Raw genomic sequence first — 20,944 nt, 5'->3', positions numbered from 1 at the left:
AGTAGGACATATCTTGACACATACGATACTATGACATTTTGACATGCTATACTATAGCATGTTTTGACACATACTTTACTATAACATTTTATAATAAATACCATACTATCACAAATTATGCCACATACTATACTATGATATAATGTGACACATACTATACCATGACATTATGATGCATACTGTGGCATATTTAGACACATACTATACTATGACATTTTATGTCACATACTATACTAACACAAATTATGATACATACTATACTATGACATTTTATGACACATACTATTATATCACAAATTATGCCACATACTATACAATGATATAATGTGACACATACTATACCATGACATTATGATGCATACTGTGGCATATTTAGACACATACTATACTATGACATTTTATGACACATACTATTATATCACAAATTATGCCACATACTATACTATCACATTTTATGACACATACCATACTATGCTGTAATGTGACACATACTATACCATAACATTATGACACATACGGTAGTATATTTGGACATATACTATCCTATGAAATTTTATGACACATACTAAATTATCACGACACATACTACACAATGACATTTTTACATATGCTGTAATATGTCAAATTTTGATATATACTATACTACGACATATCATCATACATACTTTCCAAAGATGTAATGTGTATGTACTACTATGACATCATGACAAATACTATACTATATCATGTTTTGACATACTATACTATGATATAATGTAAGACATACTATACCATGACATTATGACGCATACGGCCGCATATTTGGACATATACTATCCTATGAAATTTTATGACACATACTCAATTATTACATGTCTTGACACATACTACACAATGACATTTTTACATACACTGTAATATGTCAAATTTAGATACATATTATACTGTGACATTTCCGATGATGTAATGTGTATGTATTACTATGACATCATGACAAATACTATACTATACAATGTTTTTTTTAGACATACAATACTATAACATTTTATGACACATACCATACTATTACAATTTATGCCACATACTATACTATGATATAAAGTGAGACATACTATACCATAACTATGTCAAATTTAGATACATACGATACTTTGGCATATAATTCATACTGTACTCTGATATAATGTGCATGTAATACTATGACATTTTGACATATACTATACTATAGCATGTTTAGCATGTTTTGACATATACAATGACAACATTTTTTATATACAATATAGTATTATGTCGCATCACGCATACTATACTATGACATTTTATATTTGCAATGGCATATTTTGACACACAATATACTATATAATATCATCACACATACTGTATTATGATGTACTTTGACACCAATATACGATGACATTGTGACACATGCTATACTATGGTATATTTTGACATATACTATCCTACGATGTAATGTGACAAATATTATACTATGTCATTATGACGTACCATAATATGGCAACATGTAACACATACTATACTATGATGTAATGTAACACATAGTATACTATGACATTATGACACATACTATATGATGACATATCTTTACACATAACAAACTAGTACATAATGTGGCATACTATGCTATGATATCATGACACATACTATACTATAGCATGTTTTGACATATACCATACTGTAGCATGTTTTGATGCGTACTATACTATGGCATTTTATGACACATACTGTGGCATATCTTGACACATTATATTATAATATAATATAGTATGACGCATACCAATCTGTAACATATAACACGTACTATGCTATGACATATTATGACACACATACTATGCAATGGCATATTTTGATAATTACTATACTATGACATTTTATGATACATACTACAGTATCATATATTATTACACATACTATACTATGACATTTTGACACATAATACACCAAAACATGTTTTGACATACAATATATTATGATGTAAATTGACAAATACTAGACTATGACATTATGACACGTACTTTGCTTTGGCATATTTTTAAACATAATATGCTATTACAAATAATGACACATACTATACTATGACATTTTTTGACACATACTAAAGTATGACAAATCTTGACACATACTATACTACGATGTAAAGTGACACATACTATACTATGACATTATGACGCATATTGTGCTATGGCATATTTAGACATACTATACTATGACGGATCACACATACAATAGTCTGACATTTTATGATACATACTATACTATCACAAATTGTGACAGGTAGTACATTATGATGTAATGGGAGATATACTATATGATGACATTTTGACACATATGATGTAATGTGACAGATACTATGCTATGACATTATGACACATCTTGAACTGTGGCATATTTAGACAAATACTATACTATGACATATCATCACACATACTATGCTATGATATTTTATGACACATACTGTACAATTGCATGTTATCACACATACTATACAATACATATGACATTTTATAATACATACTGAACTATCCCAAAGTATGACACATACTATATTATCACTTTTCATGACATATACTATAACATGATGTAATGTGTAACAAACTATACTATGACATATTTTGACACACACTATACAATGGCAAATTTTGAGACACATTATACTATGACATCTTATGATACATACTATACTATATAACAAATTATGACACATACAACACTATATACACACATACTATATTTATGTATACATATTCATGATTAATAATACTAAATTATAAATTATCTTGCTATACATGCTATACTATGACATCATTACACACAGTACATAATGACATACTAGACTATGACATTATGACACATACTTTATTATGGCATATTTTGACACATACTATACCATGACATATCCCCACACATACTATGTGTGTTGTGACACAGTATACCATGACATCTTGTTAATCTTATTGCTTTATCTTATACTATACCAGGACATGTTGTCACACACTGACACATCATTAAACATACTACACTGTGACATGACACAATCATACATACAAACATTTATGCATACATACATACATGCATATATGTTACATGCATATATGTTACATAACCTACATGTATAATATCGACATGTGTTGATCTGTTTCCACTTGTAAACATACATACCTGTATTAATACATACTTCCCTACAAAGACATACATACATACATACATACAATAATACATACATACAAATATATATACATACATACATACTTATATGCACATACATAATTAAATACATACACATACATACATGCAGAAATACACATACCTAAATAATTACATGAACATATATACATATATGCATACATACATACATACACACATACATGCACATGCATACGTATATACACATACATACTTATATACATACTTTCATATATTGTTTGTCCACTTGTAAAAATGCAGTAATGATAGATAAATAACCAGAATCACAATAAAATGATTTGTTAAAATCTACTTTTATTATAAAAAATGTTAAAGAATATTTTCAGAAAAATGGAAACTTTCCAAAATGAAAAAATGATCTTAACTTTGTGAAATCCTAATTCCCTAAACACACCACATATAATGATCCACACAATCCCAAATACAGAGCAGGTGAAGCAGCTTCATAAAGACACAGGTTAGAGTCTCTAAAATTAAATAAATTAAATCTCAAATACAAAAATATATGCAGTGCATTGATTATGTGATGCTTTTAACAGAAAATCCCTCATTATACCAGCCAGTCAAGTAAAACAAGTCTCAGCAGAATAAATAGAATCTGTAGTAATCAGAAGTACCGCTCACCAGACTAAGTAAACACAGTATCGCTGCTTATATATTATTAATGTCGGACATGTTCACAGGCAGTTTCACAGAAACTAAACGGAGGATTTCTTCCAGTGTTTGACTTGGAACGCCATCTCTGCTCTCCTGCAGGTTCCCATAGCAACGCCTGTCTGAGACACTTCATACGCCCTTCAGCGGCGTTCCCTCTTTGTCGCCTTTCTGAGGCTTTCGCTGCCGCCTGCAGCAGATCACCACCACGGCGATGGCGATGCCGACCAGCAGCAGGACCAGGAAGAACCCGCAGGCCAGCACACCCAGGGAGTACTCTGTGGAGACAACACATCGCACCTTATTATAGGATGCAGGAGGGGGAACCTTCCGCTACTAGAACCCACTCGGTGGAACCAGAACCCACTTTGGCTTCAGGGAGCAGAACCTCCTCTAGACCTTCACACAAAACCTTTTTCAGATAAACATCACAGTTTTAGTTTGGATCCTTCAGTTTTCTATGCTGTCTCTTTCCGGTCTCCTCCCCCCCAAACCGGTCCCGGGAGACGGCCCAGCCTTCCTGGTTCTGGTCCTTATGGAGGTTTTCCTTCCTGGTTCTGGTCCTGATGGAGGTTTTCCTCCTGGTTCTGGTCCTGATGGAGGTTTTCCTTCCCGGTTCTGGTCCTGATGGAGGTTTTCCTTCCTGGTTCTGGTCCTGATGGAGGTTTTCCTCCTGGTTCTGGTCCTGATGGAGGTTTTCCTTCCTGGTTCTGGTCCTGATGGAGGTTTTCCTTCCCGGTTCTGGTCCTGATGGAGGTTTTCCTTCCTGGTTCTGGTCCTGATGGAGGTTTTCCTTCCCGGTTCTGGTCCTGATGGAGGTTTTCCTCCCCGGTTCTGGTCCTGATGGAGGTTTTCCTTCCCGGTTCTGGTCCTGATGGAGGTTTTCCTTCCCGGTTCTGGTCCTGATGGAGGTTTTCCTCCCCGGTTCTGGTCCTGATGGAGGTTTTCCTTCCCGGTTCTGGTCCTGATGGAGGTTTTCCTCCTGGTTCTGGTTCTGACGGAGGTTTTCCTTCCTGGTTCTGGTCCTGATGGAGGTTTTCCTTCCTGGTTCTGGTCCTGATGGAGGTTTTCCTCCCTGGTTCTGGTCCTGATGGAGGTTTTCCTTCCTGGTTCTGGTCCTGATGGAGGTTTTCCTTCCCAGTTCTGGTCCGGATGGAGGTTTTCCTTCCCGGTTCTGGTCCTGATGGAGGTTTTCCTCCCTGGTTCTGGTCCTGATGGAGGTTTTCCTTCCTGGTTCTGGTCCTGATGGAGGTTTTCCTCCCTGGTTCTGGTCCTGATGGAGGTTTTCCTTCCTGGTTCTGGTCCTGATGGAGGTTTTCCTTCCCAGTTCTGGTCCTGATGGAGGTTTTCCTTCCCGGTTCTGGTCCTGATGGAGGTTTTCCTCCCCGGTTCTGGTCCTGATGGAGGTTTTCCTCCCCGGTTCTGGTCCTGATGGAGGTTTTCCTTCCCGGTTCTGGTCCTGATGGAGGTTTTCCTTCCCGGTTCTGGTCCTGATGGAGGTTTTCCTCCCCGGTTCTGGTCCTGATGGAGGTTTTCCTTCCTGGTTCTGGTCCTGATGGAGGTTTTCCTCCCCGGTTCTGGTCCTGATGGAGGTTTTCCTTCCCGGTTCTGGTCCTGATGGAGGTTTTCCTCCCCGGTTCTGGTCCTGATGGAGGTTTTCCTTCCTAGTTCTGGTCCTGATGGAGGTTTTCCTTCCCGGTTCTGGTCCTGATGGAGGTTTTCCTCCCCGGTTCTGGTCCTGATGGAGGTTTTCCTTCCTGGTTCTGGTCCTGATGGAGGTTTTCCTTCCTGGTTCTGGTCCTGATGGAGGTTTTCCTTCCTGGTTCTGGTCCTGATGGAGGTTTTCCTCCCCGGTTCTGGTCCTAATGGAGGTTTTCCGTCCTGGTTCCAGGAACCAGCTGACCCAGAGCCTGATCCAGACCTGTGTTCTTTAACCCGACCCGAGGAGAAAATTCTGTCCAATCTGTTGTAATGTAGACGGTGTCCACCAGGGGGCAGAAGACACACATCAGATTGTGTCAAACAAAAGTTTTTAACATAAAATGATGCAAAATGTCCCAGAAACTGTATCAGACGGCATTTAAGGGTTAAATCAGACCTAAAAACTCTGGAACTTGCCACCAATTTAAGTCCAGATGAGCAGTTTTTTCTTGCATATCTACACTAACATCTGACATCTGATTGTATCATTTATATCATCTATCGCAGGTTTTATTTTATTCTTTTCCTTTTTTCTTTCTGTCTCCTGTGAAGCTCTTTGAGTGAATTTTTTTTCCTCCTGTTGGTATTTTCTTGTTTCCCAGCAGAGAAAAGGGAGTGTTTCCTCCCTGAAGAGGCTTTATTGACCCGACGCCTGAGCTGCACTTATCTGATCCGATGCGATAGAAAAGAGACTCGATCTGCAGAAAGTCCGACCGGATTCAGACTTCTGGAGGAATTCCAGTCATGTGGTGTCACTTCCTCTGCTTTGAAGCCTTCATTTCCATCTAATTACCTCCTGAGTTCACAGCAGCAGCATCCCTGTTTAGTTTGAGGGCAGCTTGTGAGGCACAGCGTCGGTCAGAAAACGCTGCGTATCTCAGTAACCAGCGTCCGGCTGCTTCCTCACGCCGTGCTGCTGCTTCCAACACAAATCCGTTAGGATGGATCTCTGACATCCCTGCTGCAGACCAAGACTTTATTCCTGTCAGGTCTCTGGCAGAAAGACTTGGATCTCATGGAGCCTCTTATCTGTCGTCTGTCAGCTGGAAGGAATTTACTGATGTTGCGTTTAAGTGTGTGGGACGTTTCGGCTTCCGTTCCTGCCAGAGAATCTGTTTTTGTTCTGCTGATCTGAGAGGCAACTCGGTCGCACGGTGTGTGTGAGGAAGTCTCACCTTGGAAGATGGATCCGTTGCTATCGGAGCACTTGGTGGCGCTCATCTCCCCGAGCTGCTTGTCGGCGCGGCGGCTGGGGATGAAGGCCTGGACGCTGAAGCAGTAGCTCTCCCCTCGGTCCAGATCGGACATTTCTATCAGGCTCGTCTGGAAGTCTCGGGTTTTCTGAAAGCGGACGTAAGAACACATCAGTCTGGTGTGGTGGGCTAGAGGCGTGTGGAAGACCTTCGCCGCGCCGTGATGCATGCTGGGAAGGAACGTTGGTCACTTTTCTCACGTTTTCTCACGGCGTTTCTCAGATTCTGATCAAAAGCTGAAACCTGCACCTCCATCGGCGCCTTACACACCCGGCGATCGGAGATCTTTGGCTACAACCACTTCCTGCTGGAGCTTCCTCCAGATATTTGCAGGTTGTGTGTGTGTGTGTGTGTGTGTGTTTAAACACTCTAGATTGTTTAAATTGAGGCGACATTTGGTGCGACGTCGGCGGTTCGAGCAGCCGTCTGGTGTCGCGCTGCGGGAACGAACCTCTTCCTGCAGGTTGGATCGGAGACCGAGCGAGCTAGTAACCATAGCAACCAGCGGTGTGCGTCCCTCCTCATCCTCTGCGGCTGGATTAAACTCTTCACCGTTACAAACTGCAGCGAGTCCCGCCGGCATGTTTCGCTGGTTTTTATCGGCTGCAGATGTTTCCAGATGTTTCCCACAAAGCGAAGCGGATCAGCCGCCGTCCCCGCCGCACGGCGAGTTGCCGAGCGTTCCTCTGACTGAGGAGGAGTTTGTGTGAAACCCGATCCGTGGATCTGAACCAGGTTTACAGGTGAACCGCCGTCGCCAGCGTGTTTACTGGCTGAAATGATCGACTTTGTGACTAAAACAGAAACGTTTTGTTTCCCGCCGTCGTTTTTCAGCTGATTTCTTTTAACTGTCGCAAGTTTCTCCTCAGTTTTACACAAAAATATTTATTAATGATATTTTAAACATAATTTTCTTCAATGCAGGTGGAAATATTGAAATTCTGTCCTGTTATAAACAGTTTTCTGGACAAAAAGCCAGTAATTGTAGTAATGTAGTAGTACTGTGTACTACAGACCCCGATGCGTCTCCATTTAGACTTCTGAGCTTCACAGAAACATAAATGTTACTGGACTTTCTGGATGTGTGTTCAAGTTAAGACATGTTAAATCTGCTCATTTATAAACCAATATTTAACTAAAAATGTCATTTCCTGATAACTTCTGTTTATCCTTTTTTGTCCTTTGTGTGTTTTTCTACAGTTGTGCTCAGATGTCTTCATCCCCTTCCATCAAAGAAAAGCTGAATTTACAACAGTTACTCAAACTAAAGATTTGCAAATATATAATTTAGTAATATAAGACACTGTTTTTTATTTTAATTGAGTTGAAGAAAGAAAAAACAAACAAACAAAGTGGTCCTGGACAAATGAGAGACTTTTCTGATGAACAGTGGGACAAAATACCTGTCAACAGGTGCAGAAGTCTGACTGAGAGGAACAGAAAACACCTGACTGGAGCGGAAACAATAAAGGATTCTTCAACTAAATATTACTCTATGACTGATGGAATATGTAATAAATTATCTTATTTGTTTGCTTTTTAAAAAGAATAATTCTATTGAACCAGAATTAGAAAATAATGTAATGATTTTCATAAAATGTTTATTTATTATTATTTTAGTCAATTTCAGCTTATTTTACAGGCAGCTGTTTTTTTCCTTCTTTAATGAAAGGATAAGAATAAATATGAGCACAACTGTATGTTGAAACAGTTTAAACTCCTTTAAAACCCTTTTTCTATCCGTTTGAAGCACAAGAGGCTGAAATCTTCTTGGAGTTTCTGCAGATAAAAAAAAAACTATTTTCCTGCTGAAACTCTGACACAGTTAAATCTCAGCTTGGTATTTTCAGCTGTAATATTTACTGTTTCTTACTTTTCCTGAGCTCTGGTTCTTCCGGTAGGTGACTCTGTAGTGAAGCTCCTCGGCGAACACATCCCTGATGCTCAGCTGGCGGCTGCCGTTAAACACAGCGGTGAGCGGGTCGGTGACGCGCAGCACGGTTTTGCTTTTGTCTTCACTCATCTCCAGCTGGAAGTCGGGTTTGCCGATGTCCGCTGCGGAGGACAGAAAGGGAGGCTTTCATTCTGTTTGCTGCACGGAGACACATTTCAGACAAATTTAAGGTTCATTTCATTTCAAAGATTTACGACCAGTTAATGATAAGAAGGTAAATGAGTTTCAATCCAGTCTGGTTTTATCTGATGCTGCTGCTGATCTGGCTGCTCGTATCCTCATTGGTCATTTTGCAGTTTTACTTTACTTTTTGGCATTTTTAAATTTTTAATTTTTAATAAAACTCTTTTATTGAAGTAAATTCTGCTTTAAAATTGGATCAAATGAACTAAAATGTTTCTCTACAAATGTTTTTGTGTTCATCAGGTCATTAACCAGCAGAGGTGAACATGTATGATCCCCACAGCAGACGTGACGGTGCAGATGTTGCACCGACACACGCAGCAGAAAGTCTGGAGTCTTCTCAGATCGCAGCAGGAAAACAACGAGACCAGCTTCTTTCCTGTTTACTTTAGTCTCAACTACTTCGGCCAGAATTAGAAACTGGAGTGAGATTCTTTAAGCTGCCTGGGCTGAAGGCCGTCACGCCAAACTCTGAATCCAGCTGCTGTCAGCTCGCTAAACACACAACGTAAAACAGGAAGTGGGCCGTGGGGGTATTAGAATACCATTTCGCTCTTCAACCTGGTTTTCTCATGAATATCACGATTGCTTCATGTTTCTTGACCTTTTGGACTTTACTTTTTTTTCCATTTACCCTTTTATGCTCTTTCCAAAAATAAAAAATGACCAAGTTCCTCATCATAATACTGGAAAAAAGAAGAAAGTATTTCTTAGTATCTTAGTATAATTTAGTATCGATTGTATAGAAACAAAATAAATACAATAAAGACAAAGGTAAAAAATAAATTAAAAACAAAATAAAAACAAAAATGAAATAAATTAGTCACAAAAAATAAATAGAAATAATAAAAAATAAATATATATTAGAAAATAAAATTAATGTATTAAATAAATAAAAAGAAATTACATTTAAAAAGGCCAGAAGCAGTTAAACTATCAAAAAAAATAAAATAAACTAAACATAAAACGTAAAAATTAAATAAAATGAAGTATATTAAATCATATAACAACTATATATAAATTATTAATAAATATTAAAAAAATAAAAGCAAAAAAATCATTTTAAAAATAAATTAATTAGAAAAAAAGACATTTTAAAGAAGACCAGCAGCGGTTTTCAGTAAATGTGCAGCAACAGGCATGAAGCACGAAAACACATCAAAGCCTCCTGACATGATGTGTAAAGGCATGAACAAGCTGTTCTCCAACACGGATGTACCGGAACATCTGAAGCGTTTCTGCTGGACAGATGCTGCATCGCGTCACGCTGCAGGAAACAGCTCGTAGCAACAGACGGACTTACTGTCTTTGTAGGGACAGAACTGCGGCGATCTGGTGTGAGGGAACTCGATGAGGTCAGAAGTGGCCCCAGGCGGCGGCTCAGACAGGATGTCAGCCGTGTAGGTAGCATGTAGTTTGCTCAGAGACGTGGACAGATCACATTCTGTGCTGTTGGTGCGAATACAATGTTGAACCTTTATCTTGTCCATTCCCTGTCTGCAAAACATTGAAATAAAGTTACATTCAAACAGGCTGACGGAGGCATGACGGATGTATGATGGATGTATGACGGAGGCATGACGGATGTATGATGGATGTATGACGGATGTATGATGGATGTATGACGGATGTATGACGGATGTATGATGGATGTATGATGGATGTATGACGGATGTATGACGGATATATGATGGATGTATGACGGATGTATGACGGATGTATGATGGATGTATGACGGATGTATGACGGATGTATGATGGATGTATGACGGATGTATGACGGATGTATGATGGATGTATGACGGATGTATGATGGATGTATGACGGATGTATGACGGATGTATGATGATGTATGATGGATGTATGATGGATGTATGACGGATGTATGACGGATGTATGACGGATGTATGATGGATGTATGACGGATGTATGATGGATGTATGACGGATGTATGATGGATGTATGACGGATGTATGACGGATGTATAACGGATGTATGACGGATGTATAACGGATGTATGATGGATGTATGATGGATGTATAATGGATGTATGATGGATGTATTAGGGATGTATGACGGATGTATGACGGATGTATGATGGATGTATAACGGATGAATGATGGATGTATGATGGATGTATAACGGATGTATGACGGATGTATAACGGATGTATGATGGATGTATGATGGATGTATAACGGATGTATGATGGATGTATTAGGGATGTATGACGGATGTATAACGGATGTATGATGGATGTATAACGGATGTATGATGGATGTATGATGGATGTATAACGGATGTATGATGGATGTATTAGGGATGTATGACGGATGTATGACGGATGTATGATGGATGTATGACGGATGTATGACGGATGTATAACGGATGTATGACGGATGTATGACGGATGTATGATGGATGTATAACGGATGTATGACGGATGTATGATGGATGTATAACGGATGTATGATGGATGTATTAGGGATGTATGACGGATGTATGATGGATGTATAATGGATGTATGATGGATGTATAACGGATGTATGATGGATGTATGATGGATGCATGATGGATGTATGATGGCTGTATTAGGGATGTATGATGGATGTATGACGGATATATGATGGATGTATGATAAATGTATGATGGATGTATAACGGATGTATGATGGATGTATGATGGATGTATGACGGATATATGATGGATGTATGACGGATGTATGATGGATGTATGATGGATGTATAACGGATGTATGACGGATGTATGATGGATGTATTAGGGATGTATGATGAATGTATGATGGATGTATAACGGATGTATGATGGATGTATGATGGGTGTATAACGGATGTATGACGGATGTATGATGGATGTATTAGGGATGTATGATGGATGTATGATGGACGTATGATGGATGTATTAGGGATGTATGACGGATGTATGATGGATGTATAAAGGATGTATGATGGATGTATGATGGATGTATGACGGATGTATGATGGACGTATGATGGATGTATGATGGATTTATGATGGATGTATTAGGGATGTATGATGGATGTATGATGGATGTATTAGGGATGTATGATGGATGTATGACGGATGTATAACGGCTGTATGATGGATGTATGATGGATGTATGACGGATGTATGATGGATGTATGATGGATGTTTAACAGATGTATGATGGATGTATGATGGATGTATAACGGCTGTATGATGGATGTATGATGGATGTATGACGGATGTATGATGGATGTATGACGGATGTATGACGGATGTACGATGCATGTATTAGGGATGTATGATGGATGTATGACGGATGTATGACGGATGCATGACGGCTGTATGACGGATGTATGATGGATGTATTAGGGATGTATGATTGATGTATGACGGATGTATGACGGATGTATGATGGATGTATGACGGATGCATGACGGCTGTATGACAGATGTATGATGGATGTATTATGGATGTATGATGGATGTATTAGGGATGTATGATGGATGTATGACGGATGTATGACGGATGTATGATGGATGTATGACGGATGTATTAGGGATGTATGATGGATGTATGACGGATGTATGACGGATGTATGATGGATGTATGACGGATGTACGATGGATGTATGATGGATGTATGACGGATGTATGACGGATGTATGATGGATGTATGACGGATGTATGATGGATGTATGATGGATGTATGACAGATGTATGGCAGATGTATGATGGATGTATGATGGATGTATGACGGATGTACGATGGATGTATTAGGGCTGTATGATGGATGTATGACGGATGTACGATGCATGTATTAGGGATGTATGATGGATGTATGACGGATGTATGACGGATGCATGACGGCTGTATGACGGATGTATGATGGATGTATTAGGGATGTATGATTGATGTATGACAGCTGTATGACGGATGTATGACGGATGTATGATGGATGCATTACGGATGTATGATGGATGTATGACGGATGCATGACGGCTGTATGACAGATGTATGATGGATGTATGATGGATGTATTATGGATGTATGATGGATGTATGATGGATGTATTAGGGATGTATGATGGATGTATGACGGATGTATGACGGATGTATGACGGATGTATGACGGATGTATGATGGATGTATGACGGATGTATGATGGATGTATGACGGATGTATGACGGATGTATAACGGATGTATGACGGATGTATGACGGATGTATGATGGATGTATAACGGATGTATGATGGATGTATGATGGATGTATGATGGATGTATAACGGATGTATGATGGACGTATGACGGATGTATGACGGATGTATGATGGATGTATGACGGATGTATGACGGATGTATAACGGATGTATGACGGATGTATGACGGATGTATGATGGATGTATAACGGATGTATGATGGATGTATGATGGATGTATAACGGATGTATGATGGATGTATTAGGGATGTATGACGGATGTATGATGGATGTATAATGGATGTATGATGGATGTATAACGGATGTATGATGGATGTATGATGGCTGTATTAGGGATGTATGATGGATGTATGACAGATATATGATGGATGTATGATAAATGTATGATGGATGTATAACGGATGTATGATGGATGTATGACGGATATATGATGGATGTATGACGGATGTATGATGGATGTATGATGGATGTATAACGGATGTATGACGGATGTATGATGGATGTATTAGGGATGTATGATGAATGTATGATGGATGTATAACGGATGTATGATGGATGTATGATGGGTGTATAACGGATGTATGACGGATGTATGATGGATGTATTAGGGATGTATGATGGATGTATGATGGACGTATGATGGATGTATTAGGGATGTATGACGGATGTATGATGGATGTATAACGGATGTATGATGGATGTATGATGGATGTTTAACGGATGTATGACGGATGTATGATGGACGTATGATGGATGTATGATGGATTTATGATGGATGTATTAGGGATGTATGATGGATGTATGATGGATGTATTAGGGATGTATGATGGATGTATGACGGATGTATAACGGCTGTATGATGGATGTATGATGGATGTATGACGGATGTATGATGGATGTATGATGGATGTTTAACAGATGTATGATGGATGTATGATGGATGTATAACGGCTGTATGATGGATGTATGATGGATGTATGATGGATGTATGACGGATGTATGATGGATGTATGACGGATGTATGACGGATGTACGATGGATGTATGACGGATGTATGATGGATGTATGACGGATGTATGACAGATGTATGACAGATGTATGATGGATGTATGATGGATGTATGACGGATGTACGATGGATGTATTAGGGCTGTATGATGGATGTATGATGGATGTATGACGGATGTATGATGGATGTATGATGGATGTATGACGGATGTATGATGGATGTATGACGGATGTATGACGGATGTATGACGGATGTACGATGGATGTATGACGGATGTATGATGGATGTATGACGGATGTATGACAGATGTATGACAGATGTATGATGGATATATGATGGATGTATGACGGATGTACGATGCATGTATTAGGGATGTATGATGGATGTATGACGGATGCATGACGGCTGTATGACGGATGTATGATGGATGTATTAGGGATGTATGATTGATGTATGACGGATGTATGACGGATGTATGATGGATGTATGATGGATGCATGACGGATGTATGATGGATGTATGACGGATGCATGACGGCTGTATGACAGATGTATGATGGATGTATTATGGATGTATGATGGATGTATGACGGATGTATGACGGATGTATGATGGATGTATGACGGATGTATTAGGGATGTATGATGGATGTATGACGGATGTATGACGGATGTATGATGGATGTATGACGGATGTACGATGGATGTATGATGGATGTATGACGGATGTATGACGGATGTATGATGGATGTATGACGGATGTATGATGGATGTATGATGGATGTATGACAGATGTATGGCAGATGTATGATGGATGTATGATGGATGTATGACGGATGTACGATGGATGTATTAGGGCTGTATGATGGATGTATGACGGATGTATGACGGATGCATGACGGCTGTATGACGGATGTATGATGGATGTATTAGGGATGTATGATTGATGTATGACGGATGTATGACGGATGTATGATGGATGTATGATGGATGCATGACGGATGTATGATGGATGTATGACGGATGCATGACGGCTGTATGACAGATGTATGATGGATGTATTATGGATGTATGATGGATGTATTAGGGATGTATGATGGATGTATGACGGATGTATGACGGATGTATGATGGATGTATGACGGATGTATTAGGGATGTATGATGGATGTATGACGGATGTATGACGGATGTATGACGGATGTATGACGGATGTACGATGGATGTATGATGGATGTATGACGGATGTATGACGGATGTATGATGGATGTATGACGGATGTATGATGGATGTATGATGGATGTATGACAGATGTATGGCAGATGTATGATGGATGTATGATGGATGTATGACGGATGTACGATGGATGTATTAGGGCGGTATGATGGATGTATGACGGATGTACGATGCATGTATTAGGGATGTATGATGGATGTATGACGGATGTATGACGGATGCATGACGGCTGTATGACGGATGTATGATGGATGTATTAGGGATGTATGATTGATGTATGACGGCTGTATGACGGATGTATGACGGATGTATGATGGATGCATTACGGATGTATGATGGATGTATGACGGATGCATGACGGCTGTATGACAGATGTATGATGGATGTATGATGGACGTATTATGGATGTATGATGGATGTATGATGGATGTATTAGGGATGTATGATGGATGTATGACGGATGTATGATGGATGTATGATGGATGTATGACGGATGTATTAGGGATGTATGATGGATGTATGACGGATGTATGACGGATGTATGACGGATGTATGATGGATGTATGACGGATGTACGATGGATGTATGATGGATGTATGACGGATGTATGACGGTTGTGTGATGGATGTATGACGGATGTATGATGGATGTATGATGGATGTATGACAGATGTATGATGGATGTATTAGGGATGTATGACGGATGTACGATGGATGTATTAGGGCTGTATGATGGATGTATGACGGATGTACGATGCATGTATTATGGATGTATGATGGATGTATGACGGATGTATGACGGATGTATGATGATGTATGATGGATGTATGACGGATGTATGACGGATGTATGACGGATGTATGATGGATGTATGATGGATGTATGACGGATGTATGACGGATGTATGATGGATGTATGACGGATGTATGACGGATGTATGATGGATGTATGACGGATGTATGACGGATGTATGACGGATGTATGATGGATGTATGACGGATGTATGACGGATGTATAACGGATGTATGACGGATGTATGACGGATGTATGATGGATGTATGATGGATGTATAACGGATGTATGATGGATGTATAACGGATGTATGATGGATGTATTAGGGATGTATGACGGATGTATGATGGATGTATAATGGATGTATGATGGATGTATGATGGATGTATAACGGATGTATGATGGATGTATGATGGATGTATGATGGCTGTATTAGGGATGTATGATGGATGTATGACGGATATATGATGGATGTATGATAAATGTATGATGGATGTATGATGGATGTATGACGGATATATGATGGATGTATGACGGATGTATGATGGATGTATAACGGATGTATGACGGATGTATGATGGATGTATTAGGGATGTATGATGAATGTATGATGGATGTATAACGGATGTATGATGGATGTATGATGGGTGTATAACGGATGTATGACGGATGTATGATGGATGTATTAGGGATGTATGATGGATGTATGATGGACGTATGATGGATGTATTAGGGATGTATGACGGATGTATGATGGATGTATAACGGATGTATGATGGATGTATGATGGATGTTTAACGGATGTATGATGGACGTATGATGGATGTATGATGGATTTATGATGGATGTATTAGGGATGTATGATGGATGTATGATGGATGTATTAGGGATGTATGATGGATGTATGACGGATGTATGATGGATGTATGACGGATGTATGACGGCTGTATGATGGATGTATGATGGATGTATGACGGATGTATGATGGATGTATGATGGATGTTTAACAGATGTATGATGGATGTATGATGGATGTATAACGGCTGTATGATGGATGTATGACGGATGTATGACGGATGTATGACGGATGTACGACGGATGTACGATGGATGTATGACGGATGTATGATGGATGTATGACGGATGTATGACAGATGTATGACAGATGTATGATGGATGTATGATGGATGTATGACGGATGTACGATGGATGTATTAGGGCTGTATGATGGATGTATGACGGATGTATGATGGATGTATGATGGATGTATGACGGATGTATGATGGATGTATGATGGATGTATGACGGATGTATGATGGATGTATGACGGATGTATGACGGATGTATGACGGATGTACGATGGATGTATGACGGATGTATGATGGATGTATGACGGATGTATGACAGATGTATGATGGATATATGATGGATGTATGACGGATGTACGATGCATGTATTAGGGATGTATGATTGATGTATGACGGATGTATGACGGATGTATGATGGATGTATGATGGATGCATGACGGATGTATGATGGATGTATGACGGATGCATGACGGCTGTATGACAGATGTATGATGGATGTATTATGGATGTATGATGGATGTATTAGGGATGTATGATGGATGTATGACGGATGTATGACGGATGTATGATGGATGTATGACGGATGTATTAGGGATGTATGATGGATGTATGATGGATGTATGACGGATGTACGATGGATGTATGATGGATGTATGACGGATGTATGACGGATGTATGATGGATGTATGACGGATGTATGATGGATGTATGATGGATGTATGACAGATGTATGGCAGATGTATGATGGATGTATGACGGATGTACGATGGATGTATTAGGGCTGTATGATGGATGTATGACGGATGTACGATGCATGTATTAGGGATGTATGACGGATGTATGACGGATGCATGACGGCTGTATGACGGATGTATGATGGATGTATTAGGGATGTATGATTGATGTATGACGGCTGTATGACGGATGTATGACGGATGTATGATGGATGCATTACGGATGTATGATGGATGTATGACGGATGCATGACGGCTGTATGACAGATGTATGATGGATGTATGATGGATGTATTATGGATGTATGATGGATGTATGATGGATGTATTAGGGATGTATGATGGATGTATGACGGATGTATGATGGATGTATGATGGATGTATGACGGATGTATTAGGGATGTATGATGGATGTATGACGGATGTATGACGGATGTATGACGGATGTATGATGGATGTATGACGGATGTACGATGGATGTATGATGGATGTATGACGGATGTATGACGGTTGTATGATGGATGTATGACGGATGTATGATGGATGTATGACGGATGTATGACGGATGCATGACGGCTGTATGACGGATGTATGATGGATGTATGATTGATGTATGACGGCTGTATGACGGATGTATGACGGATGTATGATGGATGCATGACGGATGTATGATGGATGTATGACGGATGCAAGACGGCTGTATGACAGATGTATGATGCATGTATGATGCATGTATGACGGATGTATGATGGATGTATGATGGATGTATTAGGGATGCATGACGGCTGTATGACGGATGTATGATGGATGTATGATGGATGTATGATGCATGTATGACGGATGTATGATGGATGTATTAGGGATGTATGATGGATGTATGACAGATGTATGATGGATGTATTAGGGATGTATGACGGATGTATGACGGATGTATGATGGATGTATGACAGATGTATGATGGATGTATTAGGGATGTATGACGGATGTATGACGGATGTATGATGGATGTATGACGGATGTATGATGGATGTATGATGGATGTATGACGGATGTATGACGGCTGTATGATGGATGTATGATGGATGTATGATGGATGTATGACGGATGTATGACGGATGTATGATGGATGTATGACGGATGTATGATGGATGTATGATGGATGTATGACGGATGTATGATGGATGTATGATGGATGTATGACGGATGTATGATGGATGTATGACGGATGTATGATGAATGTATGATGGATGTATGACGGATGTATGACAGATGTATGACAGATGTATTAGGCATGTATGATGGATGTATGACGGATGTATGACGGATGTATGACAGATGTATTAGGCATGTATGACGGATGTATGACAGAAATAACAGATAAAAAGAGCAAACTGTCGTTTGGAAACAAAACATCTGTGTTCACGCAGCATATTTAAACGTTCTGCGTGGAACCTTCTCCTGCAGATGATGATGATGATGATGATACTCACTCAGAGAACTCCACGGTGTAGGAGTAATCAGCAGACGGTTTGGGTTGCCAGGTCAGAAGGGTTTTGAAGTTGATGGACTTCCAGGTGACGTTCTGCGCTTTGGGAAAGGAGCCTGAAGCAGGAAGAGTTTCATCACATAAAACATGCAGAACCAAAGAAAAGTTCCATGAATGATTAACCAGGTTGATGTCGCCACACATTCCAGGAGCGCAGGACTTTCTGCAGGAACAGGAGGTGAAACTTGGAACACTACAGGAGGAGGTGGAGTTTATCAAACATCTGTTGATAAAATACTTTCTGTTGCAGAGTTTTTACAGGACAAACTGTTCTGTCACAACTACAACCTGCTTCAGTAGTTCCCAGACCAGAACCTGGTCCGGTTCAGGAAAAACTGAACTGCAGCTCAGAGATCAGGATGAATCCTACATTCAGTCCCACAGAAAGTTGGGACAAAACATGGCACTGAATCACGTGATTTCTCTTCACGTCGTGTCAGAATAAAAACCTTGGTATTGTTGGGATTAAACTCCACATTGTGTCAAAGTCCTGCTTCTAAAGCAGGACGCAGCGCGCACCGCGTCGCTGTCGCGCGCACGGCAGATTTAACTTAATGACCAGAAAAATGGTTCAAATTTCACCACAAAGCCGTTTTAGAGGATTCTTCTTTTCAACTGAACAGACTGACTGGTGCTGCTGGGAGGAAAACCATTCCCTTCGGACCTGGACCATAGTTCCCAGTAGAGACCAATGTCTCCCGTCCAGTCCCCAGTCCTCAATCCTCTTTCCCTAGTCCCCAGTCCTTTAGTCCCCAGTCCCCAGTCCTTTACTCCACAGTTCCCAGTCCTCTGGGAACACTTTTCATTTCCAGTAAATCCGCCTCTTCTTTGGGTCCCCGTCTGCTTTTACACGTTTTAAACTCATTTCCAGCTGCTACAAAGTATTAATGAGGAAATTTGGAATAAAAAGAGGAAAACTGGAAATAACTTGAATTTCTTGGAACATCCTGGATCGCAAACTGCACGTGAATGTTTCCAGTAAAGCTGAAAAGGATCAGATTGAATCTTCTCCTCATGCTGCTCTGATGGACTCACCGGAGACAGAGCGCGCGCAGAGAGCCGCGACGAGGAGCCAAGCTGCTGCTTTCATCCTGCACGACAGATGGAGTCCACACAGAAAACACACGAGCTGTCCCGCGTGCGGCGTCGGACGACAATGTCTCCCACCGCAAACTCCTCCGCTTATACCCGCAATTGTTCCAGCGGACACCATATAAGGAGCGTCCGGGGTGGCGTCACCGGAGCGCGTGCCGTCCCGCTGAGGTCACGCAGGGGATAGACTGACTCTTCTCTTTCATCTCAGCCGTTCCAGCGCGCGCAATACGGTCCGTGAGGTAATAAACCACCGTTAGAGAGAGGAGAAGGTTCTCTGGATCAACAACA

At 40.1% G+C, this 20,944-nt stretch overlaps 1 protein-coding gene across 1 annotated transcript; it reads right to left on the bottom strand.

Moving 5' to 3' along the window:
- Positions 1-3,644: 3,644 nt before the first annotated feature.
- f3a (coagulation factor III, tissue factor a) lies at positions 3,645-20,701 on the bottom strand. Its single transcript, XM_079260173.1, has 6 exons — positions 20,597-20,701; positions 19,506-19,617; positions 10,250-10,443; positions 8,683-8,864; positions 6,732-6,897; positions 3,645-4,133 (listed from the first exon to the last, which is right to left on the bottom strand). Exons 1-6 carry the CDS (start codon positions 20,649-20,651, stop codon positions 3,988-3,990), a joined length of 855 nt encoding a protein of 284 aa, XP_079116299.1. The 5' UTR covers positions 20,652-20,701; the 3' UTR covers positions 3,645-3,987.
- Between the last annotated feature and the right edge of the window lie 243 nt (positions 20,702-20,944).

Source organism: Telmatherina bonti (genome assembly GCF_933228915.1).
Source record: "Telmatherina bonti genome assembly, chromosome: 20".
Lineage (NCBI taxonomy): Eukaryota > Metazoa > Chordata > Actinopteri > Atheriniformes > Telmatherinidae > Telmatherina > Telmatherina bonti.
Note: the sequence above shows the minus strand (reverse complement) of the source record. Positions and strands in the feature narration are given on the sequence as shown.